General features: G+C 47.4%; 1 protein-coding gene across 3 annotated transcripts; it reads left to right on the forward strand.

The window, feature by feature from the left end:
* Positions 1–343: 343 nt before the first annotated feature.
* Positions 344–18,416, forward strand: ARF1 (ADP ribosylation factor 1). Of its 3 annotated transcripts, none has more exons than XM_029217197.1 (5): positions 344–470; positions 16,333–16,517; positions 16,593–16,703; positions 16,812–16,936; positions 17,097–18,416. In XM_029217197.1, the coding sequence occupies exons 2-5, from the start codon at positions 16,370–16,372 to the stop codon at positions 17,256–17,258; spliced, it is 546 nt and encodes a 181-aa protein (XP_029073030.1). In that variant the 5' UTR covers positions 344–470; positions 16,333–16,369; the 3' UTR covers positions 17,259–18,416. The 3 variants fall into 3 exon arrangements, with proteins under 3 accessions (XP_029073030.1, XP_029073032.1, XP_029073031.1); XM_029217199.1 differs by lacking the exon at positions 344–470 and adding an exon at positions 614–632; XM_029217198.1 differs by lacking the exon at positions 344–470 and adding an exon at positions 8,494–8,795.
* The last annotated feature ends 76 nt before the right edge of the window (positions 18,417–18,492 follow it).

Consider the following 18,492-nt stretch of genomic DNA (forward strand, 5'->3'; position numbering starts at 1 on the left):
GTCACTGCAGTCACCCGAGCTGAGGCTGGGGAGGGGAGCTGGCACCTGGGCACCGCCCTCCCGGGACCGCAGGGCCCACCCGGGACTCGACCTCTGCATCTGCGAAACGGACGCGAGAGCTCCCCCCAGGGCCGACCACTGAGAGGCGCGCGCAGGCGCAGCCGTACTCTGCCGGGGCTGAGGGAGAGGGGGATTGGGGGCGGGGGGAAGGAGGGGTGCGCGCAAGCGCAGCGGTGAGAGAGGAGTCGTCCCTGAGCCCCGCGCCTGTCCGCGGTCCCGTCCCCACCGCCCGCCCAGTCTGCGTGTGCACGCCGCAGCGAGAGAGTGGGCGGGACTGCGGGCGGGACCGCCCCGTTCCCCAACGTCCCCCGCGGCAGCAGGCACTGACGTGGCTGCCGTCAGAGCCGCCATCTTGTGGGAGCGAAACCAACGCCTGCCTCCGAGCAGCAGCTGCGCCGCGGCCGCCGAGGGTGAGGCTGGGCTCGGGCCGAGGGGGGCGCGGGGGCTGAGTTGAGGCCCGGCGTGAGGCTGGGCCGGGGCGGTAAGAGCCAAGACGGGTCCGAGGTGAAGCCGGGCCGGGCGAGGGGCGAGTTGAGGCCGGGCCGTGGGTCGAGGCGGGGAGCCGAAGTGAGGTAGGTAGAGGCAGGGAGCCGAGGCCCGGCAGGGTCCAGGGTCGAATAGAGGCCGGGGGCTGAGGAGAGGCTGGGCCGGTCTGGGGGTTGAAGCCGGGCGTGGGACCGAGGCGGGGCGGGGCAGATTGGGTGCTGTGTGCTGGGCCAGGGGTCTAGGCTGGGATGGGGGTCGAGTAGGGGCCGAGCTGGGTCGGGAGCCGAGTCGAGGCCGGGGAGGGGGTTGGTCGCGCAACCCTCTCCTCAAGCCCCCCAGAGCCGCCGGGGCGGGCGCCCGGAAGTCCGGCCCGCAACGCGGGCTCTCCAGGAAGCCTCGCTTCCTGCTCCGCCTGCGAGGCCTCCTGCCTCGGGGTCGCGAGGACCAGGAAACTGAGGCCCGCAGCCCGGGACGCGGCCAAGGTCACACGATGGCCAGGGTTTGAGCCCAGTTCCTGTCTGTTCCGAGCACGGAGCCGGCGAGGCGGGGCGGGGTTCGGGGTCCGGGTTCCAGGGCGGGTGCTGTGGAGCTGGGGTCTGAGTGGGAGTGCCTGCGGCCCAAGGAAGCCCCCGATGGACGCGCTGGCGGCACTGTAGGACCCCTTTATCCAAGCTTGCTGCAACCCCGGGATTGCTTCCTGGGTGCCTTTGGCATGGATTAGAACACACTTCCGAGCTGGTGAATCTTTAACTTACGTTTGGAACGACCTGTCCAGGGTTGAGGCGGCCTCCCTAGCAGAGCGTCCTAAAGCTTTCTTGTCGCCCTGTCCAGGTGGTTACGGGAGGTAAAACGGTAGCTTTGTTAATAAGGCTTGGCAATTACAAAGTCCTTAAAATATTAGCTAATCAACTGAGCACTTTTGAGCTCCTCAAAACACCAAGTTGCTGTTTTAAATGAATCGAGCAAAAATGCACAAGAAATCATTGGCAGGAGACAGAGGCAATTCGGACGATTTGGGGAGGCCCCGGAAGTCGCTGTTGAGAGCTGTGTAGTTGATGTAGTTGTAGCTGATGTAGTTGGTGTTAGAGTAGTCAGCTCTAGTTCTTGTTTCAGAACTGGTGGTCAGCGTTTTTTTCTGCTGGCTGTTTGCGTGGTTGCTCCTGCATTTCTGGCAGTGTGTGTGTGTGTGTGTGTGTGTGTGTCTCTGAAGGAGTGTGAGATGCCATGGCGCATGCTGTGTGTGGTGTTCTTGGAGTTTTCAGAAACTCAAGAGTAGCCAAAACTGGAAGAACTTTGAATGCATGGTGTTGTTAGCTGGGTCCAAAATTATGAAGAATTGAGTGTGTATGTGTTTATCACAAATCTGGCCACTTTGTTAGAGTGTGCCATAAAGGTTTTCTCTAGTTAACGGGTAGAATGTAGTGTGCCTGTTCACTGGGCATGTCCTGTTGAAAACAGATCCTTGTCACTTGGGCATTAGAAACCTGCTGTTTCCCGTGAGGGCTAACTTCAGATACAGGTATTCAAAATTGCTACTTCAGAAAGATTTAAAATAGTTGGTTTGGATAATAGCTGACTCACATGCTGTCTGCTCATCATTGTAAGAAAGTTAGTAGAAAGCAAAAACTGGTTCTGTGCTTCTCACAGTTCTGGTTTTTAAATCATGTGGTTTAGCTATTTGCTTTGCCTCTTGCACAATGTGAAGAGGGCGTTCAGACCTGCTAAGCCACCTCTACCAAAGATCAGACAGGGTTTGAAACTACAGGAAGGTACACCTGGACTTTTCTGTTTACTTTAGTAGAATTCAGTATGGACCATCAGCCACTGAGGTGATCTCCAGGGTCGAATGGCTGTAGGAATAAATCTAACATAGGGGAAAAACCCTTGTGCAAGTTCACAAATAGTATATTAACTTGGTTTGAGAGAGTTAAATCAGTTTCCTTCAAATTCTTCAAATTCAATGTTGCCTTGAGATATATGAATTTAAATCTGCTCTTGATCACAGTTCAGGCTCACCAAGCATTTCTGCAGCCTTCCTGAGGGTTGTGATCACTTACTGAGCTGGTGTTCAGACCCAGCTAGCCTGTGCTTGCCATAGCATTTATGACTGGTCTCTGTACACGTTGTCCCATAGATATTCTCCCCTTTGACCTTCCAACCTTTGTAGGATTAGGAGAAAGAAGGAAATAAAATGCACATCTGTCAGAGGTGGTTGGGAAAGAAACATGAAAAATTCCTTTCAGTTGGGATCTTAACATTAAATAAGAACTTACCTCTTTTGTGGTCTGTCTGCTCGTCATTGGTGTGGATGGTGTTAGAGATGTCCTCCCAGCACCATCTGAAGTGGTCTTTTGGAAATGTTTTTGACCTAATAGTGGGTTGGGTGTAACACTTCCTACTGGCAGGTAAAGGAGGGCTTGGGAATGTGTGAGTGTGAAAGAATGGGGGTGAGGTTAATTTCAGAGTGTGAGCCAGGGAGAGGGGAATACTTCATCCTTAGGTTCTTATCCTCTCGTGCTTGTTATAGTCTTTAAAATATAGTATCTGTTATAGCTATACAGCTCTATCACTATTCTGGAAGGTAGTTCAACATTCTCAGATGGTTCAGATGGCCTGATTAGCTAGAAAAAATGTGGCAGAATTTAACACAGAAACATCAAAGCTCCTTATTCCTAGGAGAATCTGTTAGGCCCTCACCCAGTTCTTTCAGCCAAGCTTCCTTATATGAGTGGGAAGAAATGGTGAAGCTATCTGTTGCAGGGACTAACCTCCATATTCCTAACAAACCCATGTTTCCTGGGTTTTGCATACATTGGAGACAAGAGCTTAGCAGCCTGTCATCACATAGAAAGGGAAGAGTGGGACTTATCACTCACTGAAAAAGAAGAGACAGAAAAAAAGCATACAAGACAGGCAGATTTTACACACATAGCATTCGGGAGCGATTCTCTTTAGGAGGCAAACATTTTTACACACCTGAGGCTACAGGGGTAACTGTTAGTATACAGCATAAATTAACAGAAGCCCCAGTTATGATCCATGCACATTTTCAGAAGTTAGAGATGTACAGTATATTTTAGAAACATTAATTAATGTTTAATCAGAATTTAGTAAGTTTTGCTCCTCAGAGGGATGCTAGCAAGCTAGAAGAGTTTGTCTCCAAAGAGCAAGTCATATGTAAAATAGCCAACATCTTTCGGTTTGTATTGTACATCAAATTATTTTTGCAGTGATGTGTGTGGGAGCTAAACAGAAAGCTTAATAGTACTAGGTCTCTGAGGTCCTGGAAATTTTTAACATGAAGTTTTTAAGTGTCCTATCAGTTTGACTTAGGGACAAATGGCCAAGAAAGCAGTTTCAAGATTCTGTCTAGACTTATATGTGAAGAGTAGGAACGAAGGCAAAGTTAGATGTGCCTGTGTTTTGATCACAGGTTTCAGAATAAAGGATGTCTTTAAAAATTGCTGTTAAGAGGGTGTTTTCCTGTCAAGTATTCTATCATCTGTAGATGAGCATGCAGTTCCTAACTGATTGAATCTGTTAATTTATATTTAAAATACTGTATCTTTTGTCAATTTTGGTGATGTAACTTTGCTTAAAATAATTATAGCTTTTAGCATTTCTCTTTTGTCAAAGTGATATGAGATCTTGCAGATTCCTGGGGAGATCACTGAAAATATATTTTTAGTCACTGGTTGCATGTACCTGAGGGCAGGTTTAGGAAGCAGATTGTGTACACACCTCTCCTGTGGTATTGAACTTTGCTGAGATGGACGTGTTTGCCCTGAGTAGTTATCTGTGTCTCTACAGCCCAGATTTCCTCCTCACTGGAATGTCAAAGGAATGTTCAGAGTCCATCACACTCATGTATACTTTTAAACCAGCATGAAATTCGTCATTGAGTTGATAGGGTTTTTTTTCTGACAAACTAATTTTTCAGAAAAGCATATGTGTATGATTAATCTTTCTACTTTTTCATACTTAAGACCCTGATAAGTGTTCTTTTATGATTCTTTTCTCCTCTTCTTGACAGTGAATCTCTTGGGTGCCCAGGGAGGTGGCCAGTAGAGAAAAAAACAGGTGGAGATAGAGAGATGGGCGGAGGAAGGTGCGTGAGTTCTGGGCAGAGGAGTACTCACTGGCAAAGTATAAGGCTGGGTGGAGACGCAGGGCCATGACAGTGAATGGAATGGAAAAGCAGGCCAATGGGACACAGTAAAAGGAGTGGGCACTGAGTCAGACCTATCAGGAGGATAGGGGAGGAGGTGCCATTTGAGAAGAGGTATAAGGGAGTGGGGGTCCTGTGGGTCTTTGGGAGAAACAAGAAGCTTCTCCCAGGCAGGGGAACAGTAAGTGCAAAGGCCCTTAGGTGGGAGTGCACTTAGTGGTTTTGGAGACCTGCCAGGAGCACAGGAGGGGAGAGAAGCCTGCTGGTGTGTACCAGTGGTCCTTTGAGGGATAGCCCCACAGAAAGGGTATTTTGGGAACTTGTGGGAGGATTTTGGGCCCTGCCAATGGTGAGAGGCAATACTGATATTTAGTACGTTTAGCAGCAAGAATGCATTCAGCATGACTTTCATATAGGTGAAAAATCTGTTTATATCTTAAACCTAATTCTGTTTATGTACGGAGTCAACGTGTGTGTGTGTGTGTGTGTTTGGTTTTAGTAGATGTTCTGAATTTTCTAGGAAGTAAACTACCTTGTAAATTAAGGGTGATTGTATTTTGTTCTTTGCAGAACTTTACCAAGAGTTGTTCTCTGTTTCCGGTGGTGGGACATTTCATGGACACAGCAGGTTCTGAGTATCTGAGATGCTGGCGTATTTGTGGCAGTCTTCATTAGGTGGTTCTCTGACTACCTCCCTTGAACTTGTAGTGTGGTCATGACCAATACTGAAGGTCATGTGTTATATGACACCATCTTTCATTTCCGTGTTACATTTTAGTTGGGGCATCATGGGTTTTTTGCAGTCTGGTGTGTATGTTGGTTGTATTGTCTGCTAGTTTCCTTTCTGGATGGCAGGGGTGGTGCTGCGAAATGCCATGGGGGTGTTGGCTCTGATCTTCTTAAAGAACCTGACTTAGTCTGACCTTTCCTAACAGGACCCTCTTGCTGGCATTGAGAACACCTTGGAGAGTGGAAGCTCCAGGCTTTGGGAGTGCCAGAGGAGAGATGAGGTGGCCGGGACCAGGTGGATAGTGATGGGGAAGCACCTTTTCAAAGGGAGAGGTGATGGGACTTGCCAGTAAAGTAAACAAATTTGAGGATGATCGGGACAGAGAGAGGAATTGTGAGTGTCTCTGGGGTTTGGGTCTGAAGAACTGGGAGGAAGTTGCAGAGGGTTAAAGTGGGAAAGAGTGGGTCCTTTATATTTGAGGATTAGATTTTGATGGGAAACCCATGTGTTAAGGGGGTAGTAGAAGAGAAGTCTGGAGGTGAGAGGAAGCCTCAACTGGGGTCCCATGTAGGGGACTGCGTTCCTCTGGGAGTGAATGGCTGGATAGGGGCAGTACTAGGGAGTGAAAGTGCAAGACACTGAGTGTGATGGGACTGCTGGTCACCTGAGGCGGGTGATGGGGACTGCTGGGAGGTTTTAAGCAGAGGATGGCAGGAGCAGGTATATGAATGAAATTTCCCTGAGTCCAGGGCTGTCCAGGGTTTGAAATGTGAGGAGAGGTAGGAAGAGGCCTATTGAGAGGTAGCTGTGGCTGTTCAGGCCAAACAACGAGAAGTTCCCCACAAGGACATTGTCCTCCCAGCCAAGACCAGCTGCTTGGAGAGTGAGGCAGAGGTTTCCCCGAGTGCTCTGAGCTGGTGCACCTCTGGGTGCTCCTAACAAGGGTCTTAGGAGGGCAGATCTGGCAGGGGGCTTGCTTCAGAGGTAGGAGGATCTAACAGAGGCTCTCAGCCACTGCTGCACTTTGCTATTCTGTGTCTTCTGGGAAGCCCATCACTCAGAAAAAGAGGTGGGGCTGTAATTTTTTTTACATTTTGTTTTCAAAATGAAAGTTCTCTGCAGGCAAAAATCAAGTTTTAGAGATTGGTTTAATCATTTTAATCACTCACAAAATCCCCTTGTGCTGAAAAAGCCTCAGGGGGCTGCCTGCCACTCTGAGAAGTTTGAGGAGGAAGAACTGGGCACTCTGACAGCTCATGGTTGGTTGCAGTTCCCTTTTTCTTCAAGGATGTGGAAAGGGGTCCGAGCAACGCTGGCTTCTCCAGAGCCCCACCCTTGTGCCTGGAGAGGGTCCTATGTCTGCACCATGGGTGCAGGTGGCCTCCTTGAGAAGACACCAGAACAGAAACCATAGGGGCTTTAGCATGTTTGTGGTGATCATATAATTAAAGAAGTAGAGTGACAAAAACAAACTAATGTGATATACTTCACAACAGAAATCAGAATCCTGAATTGCCTTCTCTTCCTTGTTCTCACTACTGGAACTGAAACATAGGACTGTGTTATTTGACAGGTGTGCCTGTCCTTTCTGTCAGGATCATGGGGACTGAGACTTCAGCAGCTGGAGCTGTGTGTGTGTGTGTGTGTGTGTGAGTGTGAGAGAGAGAGAGAGAGAGAGAGTCCCTGCGCTCATGTTGAAGCTTTTAGCTGCATTGAAAGGACTATAGTGTAACTGTGGATCAGTCTTTGACATTGCTTGGCCCAGAGCCTTGTTTGCCATTGAGGTGAGGTTGGAAGGATGAGCACTCTGTTCCACTTGTGTTTCACCATTTGTCAGTTGGATTCATTGAGTACTCTTGAGCTTTTGTGTGCCCAGGGCTGTGCTCATCACACAGCTACTCCTTACATGAGTGTGCTGACTGTTAGCCCCACAGTGTGTCGAGGGTATGCTGAGAACAACAAAAAGGAAAGGACTCTTCCCTGTGGAAGGTGGCATCTGAACTTGGCTTCAGAGGTTGAGTGAAGGGCTCGGTGGGCATGGCATAGAAAATCAGTATGGAGAGGGGACTGGGAGCCAAGGTCAGAATATGGGCCTGAGTGACTTGCTGAGGAGTTCCAAACCAATGGTGCTCTGTTTGCCACTAGGATGGGTTGAAATACAATTCTAATTGATTTCCATAGAACCACTGATGTGCAGAATTAGTAAGGAGTTGGTGGTCAACACTTTTCAGGGTATCTGGGTGGTTTACAGTTGCCTGTAGTTTCTCTAATCCTGCTTTGCATTTTAGTCATAAATTGCTTTGTTTCCTCCATTTTCAGTTTAATTTGTTATACATTTTAATGTTCTGAAGTTGATGCAAATTTGTTTTTGGTTCTGTTTTTTCGGTCTTTTGATCTCTTTTTCCAGTAACAATTTCTTTAGACTTAAGTGTGTTTGGAGTCAGATGGAGGGTATATATGCCCTGACTTCTGGAGTAGAAGTGCTCGTTAGGGTCCATGGCACTGGCCCCACCACAGCGAGGGGTCCAGGCGCCGACCACCAGGTCTGCAGGACCTGGAAACCATTCCATCACTGTTGCCCCATCCCACGGGCTAGCATACTCAGATGGTCCTGCATAGCTACAGGGGGCCAGGAATGTAGGTTTACTCTGGAAGGCCTCAAGCCCAGGGACAGATCTGGGAGAAGAAAATACCAAGGAGCAGCCAGCGTCTGCCACCAGGACGAATGCACAGAACTGTGAGAGATGCTCCTGATGTAGCATCCGAGTGAGGCCTCAACTTGTGGGTATCATCCACTCTTTGTTTTACTCCAGTTGGAGGCCGCATGACATTTGTGTTCAGAGGTCCTACATGGATATTGTTTTCATTTGGGGTAGACCATCTGGTTATTTGCTCCCATCTGTAGATTTCACGTCAGTGTAAGTAAATCTTTGGTAATGGGCTTTGAGAACAGTTATGTTAAAAAATAGTAAAACTTTAAGACTATGAATAAGGGAGAATTGCAAAAGATAACTAAATGTATTCATCAGTTAAATGCTTTGGATTTTGTAGTTATTGGTAAGTAGGATTAATTGCAGTTTCGCTGTCCACGCTCGCCTTGTGGTTTGTATGCTTGTTCCGTTAGACAATGGACAGTGACTCTTGGATGTTCATGTTAGTGTAGACCAAGAGCTACATTCATGAATGAAACTCATTTCTTGTTGTCATTTTAAGGATTTCACCTTGAATCTTAAGCTGGCCAAGAGGGACCTAAATTGAATTTCACTGGTTGCTCCTCCTAAGAATCAGACCTGACCGGAAACCCCTTCCTTCAGCTTTGGGAGGCAACTTGCAGGGCATCTGGAGACCAGGGTTAGTGTACTAGTCTATGGATTTCTGGTACTCATCGTCCTCTGGGGGCGGCGGTGGGGGGGTTGTTGGGAACGGGACTGCTGCATAGAGGCCAGGTCTAGTGCCTAATTGATTCCTGCAAAACATCCTAAAAGTTTTGTTGTGAAAAACAAAAAACAGTCTCTCATTGGAATTCACCTTTAGGAGCAGACCAGAACTATACAGTTCTAGAATGTTTTTGCATGTTCTTTCATTTATTCTTTTTCTTTGTATTGAAAGTTCAGAGTCAGTGTAGATGAAATGGGTGGAGGTGGTCAAAAGGTACAAACTTCCGGTCATAATATAAATAAATCCTGTAATAAGAGGTACAGTATGGTGACTGTAGTTTACTGTACTGTATTTATATTTGAAAGTTGCTAAGAGAGGAAATCTTAAAAGTTCTCATCACAAGGAAAAAAAGGGTGACTGTGTGAGGTGATGGGAGTTAACTAGACTTTTTGTGGTGATCATTTCACAATAATACACATATCAAGTCATTATTTTGTACAACTGAAAATAATACAGTATGTCAGTTATATCTGAATAAAACTGAAAGGAAAAAAAAAGTTCAGTCAACTTAATTACATCCTTTGAGTGTCTCAGGCTGAATATTCTTCCTTCTGAGCGTGTTGATTCTTATCTTCATCACAATTGAGTTAGGCCTGTGAGGTGTATCTGCCTATCACTAGTATTGGCACGTTCAGTATTCTTATGCTAATTTTTATGAAAAAGTTACAACATGTAACGCTCTACCCAATAGCAGAAAAATGTTAGAGCTACAGAAATGGAATGTTGGACTAATAGAGTAATGACTGAAGGCTTTATTTAGCTGATGGGGTGGAGCTACAAGTTGATGTACAAAAAGCAGTTTGTAGCAGATTATATTATGTGATCATATTGCCTATGAAAGTAGAGGACCCCCACCCCTTAAAATTAAATCCTACATGTCAGGGATGAATTAGGCTTTTGAGTGGTTGATAATCTAAGCACATATTTGACTGCTTGAAGAATGAATGAAACCCTTGTTTTATAATGTATATCAATTCCTCAGGAAGATCTTCACTTTGTTAATTTTCCTCAAATTAGATATTAAAATTGACATTATGAACTATTGAGCTGTACATTTTACTATATGTAATTTACACCTAATAAACTTGACTTTTTTTAAAAAAAAGCAAAACGAAAAAAGTTCTGATGTCACCTAGCTGTTCATTTGAATAGGGGATTCATCCATGTGATCTCTCATTTACAGAGGGACCAGAACAGCCCATCACATCTGAGATACAGAATAGAATCCAAACCCTTGTTTTTTGCCTCCTTGGGTCACATTTTCGTTTCTCAAGACATGCTCTAGGTTAGTGGTTTATTCTTCCTACTGATTCCCAGCAGTTTGGGTCATCTTGATATGGATACAGAGATTTTGTTAAGTAAACCAGCTCTAACAGTTTCAGAAAATGTGACAAACTTTCCTTCTGCAGAAGTGAGCTGCACGGCTCTGTAGGGGAGGGCTGTCCCGTGCTTATCTTGAATCCTCTGAGGCTTGTTAGGAGATGCAGCAGGCACAGGTAGAGCTCGTGGGTACATATATTTCTCTTCAGCAGCTAAACCAGTCACTCTGGATTCATTTACTGGAGTGGAACGGGTGTAAACTCACACTACATTTTTTCCTCCCTGCACTGGCTTTCCCAGGGAGGCCTGTTGTTGGCCTTGGCCTGTAGCCTAGTAGGTCTTTGCATGCAGGAGTGTAGGCAGCCAGTTGTGTCCTGTTCTTTGCTATAATGTTGAACTGCCACCCTATCATTGTTTCTGGTCCTAACCAGAAAAAGGAAAAAACCATTCTTAAGGGGCTGTGTCCGCTCAGAGCTTTCTGTCTCAGGAAAGAGACGTGCTGTTGTTACTCTTGCATCTTATGAGCCAGCTGGAAGGTGCAAACTCAGGCAGGTGCGGGGAAGTGCTCTTTTGAGAAAATCAGCAATACTCACGGCCATTACCGTGAACCTGAAAAACAGGTTTTGACCTTAGTGCTAGGGATCCTGGTAGAGGAAAGGGTGAAATAGGCCTAGGCTGGGCATCCTACAAGTTAGAACCTGTGTGGAGAGGCCACGGAACAACTCTCATGGTCACTGTTGAACCTTTCCACTGTGATACTGTGTTAGGTCAGGAGCTGCCAGGGCCCCTGGACCAGGTGCAGGGTGGTTATAGATAGATGCTTGTATAGTGGGAGAGACCAAGTGCTGTGTGTAGCGTCTTAAACCCTAGAGTTTGTGCTCATCCCCATCCAGGTTCAGCCACCAAATATATGGCCCACTTCCCCTTTGGGGCTTCAGGACTTGAGTAAGTTAAAAAACTGTGTGTGGAAGGCAAGGACCACACTGATAATCAGGGCTCAGCAGACTGCACGGCCAAGGCAGGCCAGGGGTGAGTGGGCAGACACGCTTGGGTGGGGAGGGGAGGAGGCTCTTGGACTGCCATGGCTGTGACTGACTACATTTTGAGGCTGACATGCGGGTGTGGGCCTGCTGCTGGGCCCAGTTTACCTGGAATGTTCCATCAGTCCCATGTGGGAGTTGGGAGAGTACACTTAACCTTTTCACCCCTTAGTGCCCAGGTTTTTGTGTCAATTTGTAGGAACGTAACACTAAAACAGGTATAAAACAAGTATAAACAGCAGTCTTCCATCCTGCCTCCCAGGGATAGCCCCTTTCATGCCTCACTGTACTAAATAGTGTGCTAATACTGTTTCTCAGTGTGTCAGCTTTGGACAGTGAGGGTTGGCCCTTGAGACCACAAGTTCTGGCCTCAGCTTTCCAATACCCAGCAATGACAGTCAAAGTATCATGACTGAGTAAATATTGTTCACTGCTGAGTCAAGTGGTGACTGGCTTATGGTTTCCCTCAGGAAATCTTAAAATGACTTCTTTGCATTTTCATCCTTGGGTTTTTTTCTGTGTACCTGTCATTAGTTTTTCCCAATTCCCCTAGAATTGCCAGACCCCACGTTTAAACCACATAGGTAACTGTTCCTCTTTTCCTGGAACTCTCCTCCTTCCTGCTGCAGCCTGTGCTGGCTGCTGTTCAGGCCTGCCTCTGTGTCTCCCTCCATCACCTTGGGGGCACCTTCTGCCTGTGGCAACCTGGAGAAGAAGGCATGTGTGAAGCCTTGCATTTCTGACCTCTGTTCTGCCCTTTGGCTGATACAGAATTACAGATTGAAAGTGCTGCTTATGTCTCTCTTTTGGGGGAACAGTTTGAGGTTCACCACATAATTGAGGGAAAGGCATGGAGATTTCCAATACCCACATAGCCTTCCTCACTATATCCCCCACTAGAGTGGTGCATTTGTTAACAGTTGATGAACCTACATTGATACATCATCATCCAGAGCCCATAGTTTACCTTAGGGTTCACTCTTGGTATTGTGTGTTCTGTAGGTTTGGAGAAATGCATATTGACACATATCTACCATTGCAGTTTCACACAGAATAGTTTCACTGTCCTAAAAATCCTTTGTGTTCCACCTATTCATCCCTCCCTTCCTCCTAACCCCTCACAACCACTGAAAGGATCTTTTTACATCTCCACAGTTTTGCCTTTTCCAGAATGTCATATAGTTGGAATCATAGGTGTGTAGTATTCTTAGATTGGCTTCTTTCACTTAGTAATGCACATGTATGCTCCTCCACATCTTTTCATGTCTTGATAGCGCCTTTTTAGTGTTGAATAATATTGTTTGGATGTACCACAGCTTATCCATTCACCTACTGGAAGACATCATGGTTGCTTCCAAATTGTGGCAAAATTTTGAATGAATAAAACTTTTTGAATGAATAAAACTTCTGTAAACATCAGTGTGCAGGTGTCTGTGTGGATGTTAGTTTTCAGTTCCTTTGAGAGCATGATTGCTGAATTATATGTTCAGAGTATGTTTTGTAAGAAACCTCCAAACTGTTTGCGGACAGCTGTACCATTTTGCATTCCCTCGGGTAATGGAGGAGAGTTCCTGTTGCTCCACATTCTTGCCATTGCCAGCGTGTATTCTGGATTTTGGCTTTTGGTCATTCTAATAGGTGTGCAGTAATAGCTCATTGTTTTAATTTGCATTTCTCTGAGGACATATGATGAGCATCTTTTCATTGCTTACTTGCCTTCTGTAAACCTTTAATGAGGTTTTCATTAAGATCTTTGGCCCATTTTTTTAATTTTAAAATTAAATTTGTTATTGTTGAGTTATAAGTGGTCTTTGTATATTTTGGATGACAGTCCTTTATCAGATGTATCTCTTGCAGATATATTCTCCCAGTCTGGTTTTGTCTTTCACAGAGCAGAAGTTTGTCATTTTAATGAAGTTCAGTTTATCAGTTATTTCTTTCATGGGATCATGTCTTTGGTGTTGTGTCTAAAAAGTCATCACCATACGCAACGTAGATGTTGGTCTTTTAAATTGCTCCTAGTTTCCTCCCTTTTTTAAAAAAATATTTATTTATTTGGCTGCGTTGGGTCTTAGTTGCAGCATGCAGGACCCAGTTCCCTGATCAGGGATTAAACCTGGGCCCCCTGCATTGGAAGCTTGGGGCCCTAGCCACTGGACCACCAGGGAAGTCCCAGTTTCCTCTTTTTTAAATCTTGTGTGTGTGTGTGGATTTTTTTCACTTTGGTTGTGAGGTCTGCTGTTCTCTGTGTCCTAATGCCCTGTTCTTGTTTTGTGGGCACCAGGTCCCCACCATGTCGATGCCAAGGCTGTGTGTGGGTTGGGGATTTTGTTTATTTTTTATTGTTTTTTTCTTTTTAAATGTCTTCTGTCTTCTCTCCAAATTCTTTGTTTCAGGCACTTGCATTGGGGGCTTCTTAAAGGGAGATAGGGGCGTGGCTGTTTGAGGGCCTCCAGGTGCAAGAATCCATAGGTCCTTGCTTTGAGGCCTCTGGGTTACATGTGAGGGTCTGCAGGGAAGTGTGCCTCCCTGTTGATTTTGCCCATATCCGTCTGTTTCCAGCACAGTGCACCCCATGCCCTCCTCTGCCTGTATGGTGGAGTCAGGGCCCCTGGTTCAGCCGCTCCAAAAAGGTCCCTTGGCTCTCCTGCAGGGCTGAGGATGAGCACTTGGTCAGGGTCAGACCTCACCAAAATTTGCTGACTTCTGTCACCTCTTTCCACCTCCCCCCACTTTTCTCTTTTGAGTCAGTCATCACTTATTTCTTTATTGGTAACGATTTCAGGAGTAAGCTGAGATAAATGTGTGTGTTTAGTTTATTCTTTCTTCCATAATTTATCATTGTCTATAGGAAAAATGGCTGTCTGCAGAAAAGGAAATATAGTAAAGATATTTTTAAATTTTAATTTTATAACTAGGTAATATTATTCAAAACCAAAAAGAATTAAAGTGTTGAAAGTGCACTGAAGCCTGCTGGAAGCGCCTCCACGGGACACCTCTAGGACCATTGGAGCATCTAAGTCACAGTGGGGTAGTGATTCTGACCTACTGAGTAAACTAGGAATGCACAAGTTCACACTATATCAATATATGGAGAAGTGGTTCCTTGCAGTAGAATGCTAACTAATAGCTGGAAGGAATGACTCAATAGAAAATCACCATCTGACAGTCCTCATGGTAATAATTCAGCCAGGAAATGTCAGAGTGCTAAAACTAGAAGGTGGAAGTTGGATGAGGAGCAGGATGTGGACTTAGTCACCAAATACTCACTGATGACTAAGGCAGAAAGTAACTTGCAGTGGAGGCCTGGCGACTCCACCTGAGCCTGTCATCAGAGGTGATAAGGAATGGTGGGGATCTGGGGCACGCCCCCCAGGTGGAGTGCAGTGGGACATGCCTGTGGCAGGCCCATATCTGTGTCCTTCATGGGTCTGGCCTCTGACCCCAGCAGTGTCCATCCAAAGTCCAAAGACTGGGGAGCTCATTGTTACTTCTAGGGGGGTCAGGTATGCAGGGCAAGGCTCCTTCCAAGCCTTGACAGTGTCTTCCACCAACACCCTCTCAGAGGTCAGGTGCAAGCAGCTCCTGCCTGCTTGGAACAAGTTCTCTGTGGTTCATTTGGTTTTCTGTCAACACTCACACAGAGTTCTTCCCAGTTGAAGGCTGCCCAGCTCTCCACAGCTTGACTTCACCATAGGTGCCAAAAGTCCAGATTCCTGGCTTCCCTGGTGGCACAGTGGTTAAGAATCCGCCTGCCAATGCAGGGGACACAGGTTCGAGCCCTGGTCCAGGAAGAGCCCACATGCTGCGGAGCAGCTAAGCCTGTGTGCCACAACTACTGAGCCTGTGCTCTAGAGCCTGCGAGCCACAGCTACTGAAGCCCACATGCCTAGAGCCAGTGCTCTGCAACAAGAGAAGCCATTGCAGTGAGAAGCCTGTGCACAGCAACAAAGACCCACCTCAGCCATTAATTAATTAATTTTTTTTAAAAGTCCAGATTCCTAAGCATTTGAGAAAGTGACCGTTTTTTCCTAAGGCCTTGTTTGCAAATAAAACAGTTGAAGGAGGAGAGTACTGAGCATGGAGAGGCCAGGCCTGGGCAGCTCTGGTGCCTTGGGCGCCTTTTGGGACAGGAGATCCTCTCCTCCGTGAGCCTCACTCTCCCACAGCTGTGGTCACTTGTCCCTTCCTATAGGTCTGGGTGTCTGGGCCTGGTCTCTGACCTTGGGTCCAGCCAGCTCAGTGGTATCCTAGTGTTTCTGCCCTGCTGAGTGAGGAGAGCCTGGTGGGAGCCCAAACACAGCACACATGTTCTCGTACAAGCATGTTGCTGCACCACACAGGCCTTCTCCTCTCTGGGACAGCACTGACCACAGCTCTTGGGAAAGTGTCCCCTGGCAGGCTCCCCAGGGTCATTGTTGTGGGCTCACCCTTAGACTGAGTGCCCTGGTGTGCCGCCCTAGAGCCCAGGTGTTCTCACTCCACCGGTCCTGCCTGCAGGGTGTGCTAAGCTCTCAGCGTGTTGGGAAAGGTTGGCTTTTGGTCTCTGCCATGGGCCCTCCTAGCTTCTTGTGTGTTAGTTGCCTTAACATTGGACTGTTTTTCACTGAGACTTGGAGCAGTTGGGAGACATGGTAGGGCCTTGGAGTGGTTGTTTCTGGCTCCTTGAAAAGCTCTGTATTAGATTATGGAGAATCTAGCATTCATTTGAAAGCCACACCTCTCCACGCATGTTGGACATTGCACCCCACAGTGGCAGGTTGTAGGACTTAGAGGTAAGTTACCCTGAGGCCTTGGGCGTCACTTCCTGATATAATGGCAGTAGCTGCTTCAAAATCCGGTCAGCCCTGTTCTAAGATTCCCATTCTCTCCCTTTTAAGGGTGATTTTAGGGCTCAAGAGGCAGGCAGGCAGGACTCTTTTTCTTTTGGATAGGAACCAGAATTTCATCAGCTTATGCCTTGTGAGTTTTCAGGAGAGATAACAGGATGTCCATCTGTCTGTCTGTGGGTGAGTCTGTCTCTGAGCTGCTGCTGCTTTGCTGGCCCTGGGCAGCATAGAAAGAGACACAAGGACTCCTTGTATCTGCAGGTTTCTCTGGCCAGTGTTGCTCCCACCAGTCTACAGCATGGGGAATATCTTTGCAAACCTCTTCAAGGGCCTTTTTGGCAAAAAAGAAATGCGCATTCTCATGGTGGGCCTAGATGCTGCGGGAAAGACCACCATCCTGTACAAACTGAAGCTGGGTGAAATCGTGACCACCATTCCCACTATAGGTGAGGAGGCTGGGCCTCGGGAGGCTAGGGGGTAGTGGTAGCCCTAGGGAGAGCCTCACACTGGGTTTCCTCCAGGCTTCAACGTGGAAACCGTGGAATACAAGAACATCAGCTTCACTGTGTGGGACGTGGGTGGCCAGGACAAGATCCGGCCTCTGTGGCGCCACTACTTCCAGAACACACAAGGTGAGGGTGGGCCACCCCATTACAACCCTCAGGAGGGGGGCTGTGGCCTTTGGGAGAGGTTGGGAGTGTCCCGGGTGCCTGCACTAATGCTTACTGTTCCCTATGCAGGTCTCATCTTCGTGGTTGACAGCAATGACAGAGAGCGTGTGAATGAGGCCCGAGAGGAGCTTATGAGGATGCTGGCAGAAGACGAGCTCAGGGACGCTGTTCTGCTCGTGTTTGCTAACAAACAGGTACGCATGACTGAGCCACCCTGTGTGCTGGTGGTGGGTGCACGTTAGGCAGCCAGCCTCTCAGCGATGGAGGTCTGACGAGGGGGGGGTCACAGGTCAGGTGGAGAGGGTTCCATGCAGTCCCCTTGACCCACACCTGCTCTGCTACCCTCCCCCCTAGGACCTCCCCAATGCCATGAATGCAGCTGAGATCACGGACAAGCTGGGTCTGCACTCTCTGCGCCACAGGAACTGGTACATTCAGGCCACCTGTGCCACCAGCGGGGACGGGCTCTATGAGGGACTGGACTGGCTGTCCAATCAGCTCCGGAACCAGAAGTGAGCTGTACTCCTCTCTCCTCCCTTCACACTCCCTCCTTCTGCCCTCGCTTTACTCTCATGTGGCAAACGTGCCCCTGTGGTGTGAGTGCCAGAAGCTGTCTCCATGGTCGGTCACAGTGTGCTTCACCATGCTGTAAATGTGCAGACGCAGCCTGCAACTGGGTTTTTATTTAATGTAAATAGTTTTTGTTTCCAATGAGGCAGTTTCTGGTACTCCTATGCAATATTACTCAGCTTTTTTTATTGTAAAAAGAAAATCAACCCACTGTTTAGTACTGAGAAGGGATTTTAGGCACACGGGTCATCCAGGAGTCGCTGTGTCAGAAAAGCCCGATGTTCCTCTTCTGGGCTTTACATCTGTGTTGAGATCCATTTTGGTGGTTGGTTTTTAACCCACTCAGTGCATTTTTTAAAATAGTTACAAATACAAGATAAGGAGAACACTTGAACACACAGAAGGGAGAAATGTGCCTAGTGTAGGTTCTGCAGTAATGGCCTGAGTCCAGTCCACCAGTGGTCTGTTTCCCGTTGGGAACGTGAAACGGGGCAGAACCAGCTATGATCCACTCTGCATGGTCACAATAGGGTCCCTGTGATTTGCTCTGTCTTGGGTCATCCCACACCCCATAGCGTTTGTGCTTGTATCTGTGCTTACATGGCTGCCCAGGAGATGGGCTGGAGGCTGCAGCCACCACTCTCAGACCCCTTGGAGGAACCCCAGCCTTTTCTTGGGTCAGCATGGGCACTTTGGTTGGAACGCTCTGGTTTGAGCAGGAGCCCTGCAGTCCCCTTGCTTGCCTGCTCCGGGCTCTCTGGGGTCTCACCAGCAGGAGCGCGGGTGGTCATCCTTGAGCCCCAGCCCCTCGGAGCCCCTCTCTATGTGTGCTTTCACTCCCTCAGCCTGCAAGGGTCAGATTTGCCATCGAAAAATGATAACCTCTACTTTTTTCTTTTGTATTTTGATAAACACTGAAGAAGCTGGAGCTGTTAAACTTTATCTTGGGGAAAACCTCAGAACTGGTTTATTTGGTGTCGTGGAACCTCTTAATGCTTTCAATACACAATTAGTAATCAACTGTTTTGTATACTTGTTTTCAGTTTTCATTTCGACAAACAGGCACTGTAATTACAGCTATTAGAATAAAATCTCTTAACTATTTCATGGCTCTCCCATTTTTGGGTGCCCCTGACTGACAGTCTGCCTCTTGGAAGCTGGGCAGGGACAGCTGCTTCCT

This window comes from Monodon monoceros, unplaced genomic scaffold (assembly GCF_005190385.1).
Source record: "Monodon monoceros isolate NGI ecotype Baffin Bay Population unplaced genomic scaffold, NGI_Narwhal_1 Super_Scaffold_12, whole genome shotgun sequence".
NCBI lineage: Eukaryota > Metazoa > Chordata > Mammalia > Artiodactyla > Monodontidae > Monodon > Monodon monoceros.

Excerpts from the sequence above, each read along its gene's own strand:
- ARF1 (XM_029217197.1), top strand. The coding sequence starts at position 16,370 with ATGGGGAATATCTTTGCAAACCTCTTCAAGGGCCTTTTTGGCAAAAAA. Across the intron at positions 16,518-16,592 it reads GACCACCATTCCCACTATAG|GCTTCAACGTGGAAACCGTG; the intron begins GTGAGGAGGCTG and ends GGTTTCCTCCAG. Across the intron at positions 16,704-16,811 it reads CTACTTCCAGAACACACAAG|GTCTCATCTTCGTGGTTGAC; the intron begins GTGAGGGTGGGC and ends TTCCCTATGCAG.